Source organism: Helobdella robusta (genome assembly GCF_000326865.2).
Source record: "Helobdella robusta unplaced genomic scaffold HELROscaffold_22, whole genome shotgun sequence".
Taxonomy (NCBI): domain Eukaryota; kingdom Metazoa; phylum Annelida; class Clitellata; order Rhynchobdellida; family Glossiphoniidae; genus Helobdella; species Helobdella robusta.
Genome location: NW_008704170.1, coordinates 2,142,396 through 2,148,448, shown reverse-complemented (window position 1 = coordinate 2,148,448; position 6,053 = coordinate 2,142,396). Strand labels below are relative to the sequence as shown.

Below are 6,053 nucleotides of genomic sequence, written 5' to 3'. Positions count from 1 at the left end.
AATTGTGAAATGTGTATTAAACAATTGGCAAATGCAATAAATCAATTAGGATGCTTATTATTAATTCGAGATTTCTGTCAATCACTTAGTTCAGATTTAATTTAAAGCATGCATACTATAACATGCATATCAAGTATCTATATAAACATACATAAACATACATGTATAAGTTTATACATATATACATATATTTTTATATAAACATACCTAAACATACATGTATGCTTATACACACACATACACATATATATAGTCATATATTTTTATGTAGTTCCATCCCATAGAATATTGTATTAAATATTTATATACAATGCTGTTATATTGTAGGTATAATATATTGGTACAATATAACATATTGCCCCATATGAATATAGAGTTAGGGGGAATAAAATACAGGTCGTACATGATTATATATCTAAGTCGTTCAATATATTCGCATATGACTATATATCTATCATATATCAAATGTAATATCATCACTGATCTGAATGTAAAATCGAGTTATATAGAAATAAGATTCAAATGTCAAAGCTATGGCATTATAGCATTAATTAAAAGATGTGAAGCAGAGTACAAGCGTCATCTTTGTTTAATGTCCTTAACTAAACATAACTTTATATTCACCTAGCACTACATACTGAATGATGCCTTGGACTCCAATTTAATAATAATTATGTAAAACTTAAAATTATGAACTTACTTATTGATTTACGACGTTAAATTTACAATACAAGATTATTCAAATAACTAAGTTTTTTCCTTTAATGCTATCTTATGGCCCATGTATTTATATCTATAATATATCTTTGGCAACGTTTATTTTATTTGGTTCGTTGTATGCCTCACCTACGTGTTCGATTGATGGCTGCCTTGTCTTTCTAGCTAGTTCACTAATTTTGTGAAATAAATTTATCGTTCAAGCATTTTTTGTATTACTTTACATTAGTGGTATATGTTTTATTATTATTTTCTAGTTCAGCTGCTTGGTTAAATTAGATGAAATCATTATCTAACCATTTTGTTTTAAATACAATTTCACAAATTTGCCTAATTGGCCAATTGGCAATTTAGTTTTGTAAAGTGTATTGATCTCAAATTAAACTCTAAATCAAACTAAAGCCAATTCAGTTTGAAATAATTGTTGACAGATACTAAAATTATTAACTACCTAAAATTAATTATATAATTTTATAATTTATTAAAAAACTAACTTTAAAACGTTCAGTAAATCTACCTACTGGCAGCATGGTTGAGCTGGGCCCTCTGGCGACAGGAACATTTCTGTTGAATACGTTATTATTTTTATTATTCAAGATTAAAAAGACGTTTGCAGTGGATGGGGTTTATTCATGTGACTGAAATTTACTAACAAAATCAGTTTTTTTATCAGCTAGTTTTTGAAAACATTGAGAGAAGAGTATAGAAGATAGATAGAGAGAAAGCAGGACAAGATGATTGGAAACCATCACCACCTCTACCTTCATCACCATGATCACCAGCATCATCATCAAAATCACCTTCTCCCCCACGCCTATCCTTATCTCTGTCATTAGCTTCATCAATAATAGGAAAAAATTCTGATCTTATTTCATCTTATCACATCACTACCCGGCATCATCCGATCCTAATTTTCCTAACCCTAACTTGAAGTGTGTCACAGGTTGATGATTGATAGATCTAGATTCGACAAATGATGATGAAGCAGATATTTTTTTATTGATTACCAATCAATTTTTTTTTTATTCCAAATTAAACTAAATTGAGTTACAACAAGAAAGAAAAAAAATCAACCATAACCAGTTAACTAATTAAATTACAAAAGTAGAAAAACAAAGAAGAGTAACTATGCAAAGAAAGAAAAGTGACAATCCTGGACATCCCCAATCCCCGACTACCTCTTCTACCACTACTTTGTTTTCTATGTTGTTGTTCATGTCAACAACCAATAGAATTAACTGAAAGAAAGATTGTAACTGATTCCCAATGGTGCCTTTCTTTACTTCTGTGGGACAAAAAAACCTGTAAAAGAATGAAGAGTTAATAATAATAATAATAATAATAATAAATAATAGTAATAATAATTTTTACACTATATTTCGTATTATTTGCTGTTGTGATAGTTGCATTTGAGTGTTAGAAATAGTTAATTTTTCTAGAATTTTCTATAAAAAGCACACAAACATTCGTTTATATATATATATATATATATATATATATATATATATATATATATATATATACATATATATATTCTTTCCGGCATAAGTTTAGTATATGTATATATATATATATATACATAAATGTATATATATATATAATTGAACTATATATATGTAAATAATAGCGTTTGAGTTGTTTTACAATGAAAGTGAATGAAATTATTGTATTGAGTTTAGTTGTTTTACAATGAAAGAGAATGAAACATTGATGATAATTGTTTGAACATTGATGATAATAACATTTTTATTATATAGAAATATAATACAAAAAAGTTTCATATAAGCTTTATAATATTAAGGTTATTTAATGTTAATTTAAAAAAATGATGATTTTGTAAGGCGAAAAACCCGCCAAAAGTATTAACCTAGACTAGCAATATAAAATAATTATCATATAATCAAATTCAGTCGAGTATACTCGTTTGTTTGCATATTCAAACAATGATGAAATGACTGACTGGATGAATGAATGAATGAATAAGTAAACGAGTGCAATGACGTCATCGTCAACATCATCATCTTTGTCGTCATAAATGGATAGAGATAGGAAGTACGCTATGAGATTTAGGCTTAGGAAAGAGCTGGAGAAGAGGAAGATGTCTCTAGCAGACGATTTTCAGTTCAAAATTTACTCCGTATTTCATTTTAAAGAAAAGGTGATTTGTCCTTCTTTCTCTATTATAATTTGTGATGTTTTTGTAATTTTAAAATTTAAGTTACATTTTATTACATTGTAATTATTATCGTTGTTGCCTTTTACCATTGTCGCAGTAACACATATTTTTCATTACAATTACAACAGCCTTGTACAGTTTTTGAATCAGTTGACATTGTAAACGTAATGACCAACAATCTCAAGGATCAGATCTACAAAAATGTGCGTTTGTGTGTGTGCGCGTGTGTGCTTGCGTACGTGTGCGGTGTGTTTGTGTGTGTGGTTATTTAATATGTATATGTGTGTACATGCTTTCGTTTAGTTTGTACATTCTGCTATACGGTTTTCTATCGTTCCAGTTTTCTAAATGTGGGAGTGTGCAGATGGCGCTAGCAGATGAGAGGAAGAACAACGACATCATCGGCAACAACTACAACGACAACATCAGTAGCGTCAACAACAACATGATTAGTGAGGCTGATGATATGTTTAGTAAGGATATCGTGCAGTTGCATCTTACTAGATGGATGCCTCATGTTAGCATTATTTTCTTTGTTTGACACACACAGAGAGAGAGAGAGAGAGAGAGAGAGAGAGGAAGCGAAAGAGGGTTGATGAGTGAGAGAGTGTGTGAGGGATTGTTTTTTCATCCATCTATCCATTTTTCCCCTAATTTTAGGTTGAAGATAGGCACGGACAGGCCTCCAGCGTTGATTTCCTTCTCTGCCCTCGTAGTGACGTCACAAAAATCGAATGCCGCCTGTTCTCAAGATGGAGAGATCAGCCTTTGCAAGCTTATTTACCATTGCAAGTAATGATTATAACGTTTGAAAATTCAAAAGTCACATTCTTCCTTACTACCCTTATTTCAACTTGTATTATCAACAACAAACACACTCAGAAACACAGACGCACACACTCTTAAATAAATATCTTAACGAAAATTACAAATGTTTATCCCTGACAGTGCAAGTTCATCTTGCATGCTGAAGAGTGGAACAAAAAACTACAGAAACTTACTACTACTGCTACTACTACTACTACTAATATTTCTACGTCTGCTGCTACTACTACTATTGACTCAAGTGATGTAAAGACGAAAAAATTGTTGATGGCTGGATCGGTTGAAAAAATCGTAGCCAACGAGAATAAAGATATGTTCATATTCGTTAAGAAGCATCAAGTACAGGTTAATACTTTATAATATTATATATAATATAATATTAAATTATAGTTGATGTTTTAATTAACGTAACGTGGTTAATGTGATTATCGTTTATATAATTATGACTAACTAGCCGTGATTAATATAATTATATTATGGTGTGATAGACGCATGTTGATAAATTATTTGGTTGATTGATTGGTTGGTTGGATGATTGATTGATTGATTGATTGATTGATTGATTGATTGATTGATTGATTGATTGATTGATTGATTGATTGATTGATTGATTGATTGATTGATTGATTGATTGATTGGGTTTGATCATTGGTTTCTGCAGACTAACACAGGCAAAGTTTTGAGTTTAATGAGAATGAACGCACTTTGCTTGCACGTGCCACAGGTTATTTATTATTATCAATAATATATTATTTAATTATAAATATCATAAATTTTATATAATTTTTCATAAATAATAGTAGAAATAATATAAATATTTATAATTACTTTTATTATTTTTCTTTTTCAGGATCAGCTGCTGTCGTGGGAACCACGTACCAGTTACGATGTCCTCAAAGATTATTAACTTTAATTTAATTAAATTATAATAATAATTATTTAATAATAATTATTTAATATTAATAATAATACCAACGCTGCTAATCAATAGTAAAATCAATAGTAATAAAATAATTGTGATTATTTTCATTATCACATTGAGATTACATAGTGTTTGCTAACCTTTTCTTACTGCTTCTAGCTATGTACCTTTGCGAGTGTGTGTGTGCCTGCCTTTGTGTATGTGTGAATACATATGCATGCGTTTTATGTGTGTATTCATGATGCAAATTTTTTTTAATTACGAACAATTGTGTGTATGGATGTGTGCGTTTGGTTGTGTGTGTGTTTGCGTCTGTGTGGTTATGTGTGGTTATAATTCTTAATGGGTGTGTGTACTTGCACGTTTCTATGCCTTATGTGTTTATCATTTTTGTGTGAGAATTATATTATTGAACGTTCGCATGTTTTTTGCATTTGTTGGTTAGTAAGGAAATTCCAATTTCTGAGTCTCTGGCTTGTTAATTTTTAACAATAATTTCAAAGGTTCATTTCAAATTTCAGTTGATCTCTATGGTCAAGTAGTCTCTATCGTCATCACTATATCTGTCTATCCATCCATCTATCTGTCTGTCTGTCTATCGTCATCTTGTCTTTCGCGGTTCTCATGACGTCATCGTCGTCCGTCATTATTTATCGTTTTTTATATTATAAAAGATTGAGAAACGGTTCTGATCGAGTTATGATTCGAACAAATAACGAACCGATAATGTCGATTCTTAGGTTTTAATAAGAGTTTACAGCGGGCTTGTCAGTTGACAGAGAATGTAGATGCAATTGGAAACTTAACTCTTTCAAGTTTAAATATAGTATTAAAACACTTCAAAAATATGAGAAAAACTGACTGGAAAGAGAAGGCTGACACTTGAAAATTCGAAGGCAGGTCAATGTTTTTGTTTATACTGGTATATAAACCGATGTTTTGATCGTCACGTTGTGTTTACAACGTACCACAGTACGCCCCTTCACATAGTGAACTTTGAATTGCTTGGGGTGTTTGCAAGGAATTTTCGTGCCTGTTTGTTTTTGTGTATGTATATGTGTGTGTGATTATCGAATTGAACGTATGTGTGTGTGTGTGAGTTTGTATGTATGTGTGTGTGTGTGTGTGTGTGGAAGTATGTTTGTATGTGAGTGTTTCTTATTACTAATTGTGATTGATTATAGGTTCAAGATTTTTTTTAGTGAATAAAATCAGAAAAAAATTTAACAATACTGAAAATAAGTTCGGTAATATAGTATTTAAAAGTAAAAATTTATCTCTCTCTCTCTCACACACACACAACCACATACTAACAAAAACACAAAAAAACACACACATATACATCTATACACGTCATTCAAATCAGTTACGGTTTGTAGGTTTATACAATATTGATTGTATAAAATACTGTAG

At 30.3% G+C, this 6,053-nt stretch overlaps 1 protein-coding gene across 1 annotated transcript; it reads left to right on the top strand.

The window, feature by feature from the left end:
• Nucleotides 1-2,752: 2,752 nt before the first annotated feature.
• On the top strand, nucleotides 2,753-4,625 carry HELRODRAFT_172057 (hypothetical protein; the record flags this gene model as incomplete). The annotated part of the gene is made up of 6 exons (XM_009018729.1): nucleotides 2,753-2,875; nucleotides 3,022-3,096; nucleotides 3,234-3,410; nucleotides 3,554-3,685; nucleotides 3,842-4,063; nucleotides 4,569-4,625. 6 exons carry the CDS (start codon nucleotides 2,753-2,755, stop codon nucleotides 4,623-4,625), a joined length of 786 nt encoding a protein of 261 aa, XP_009016977.1.
• Nucleotides 4,626-6,053: the final 1,428 nt, after the last annotated feature.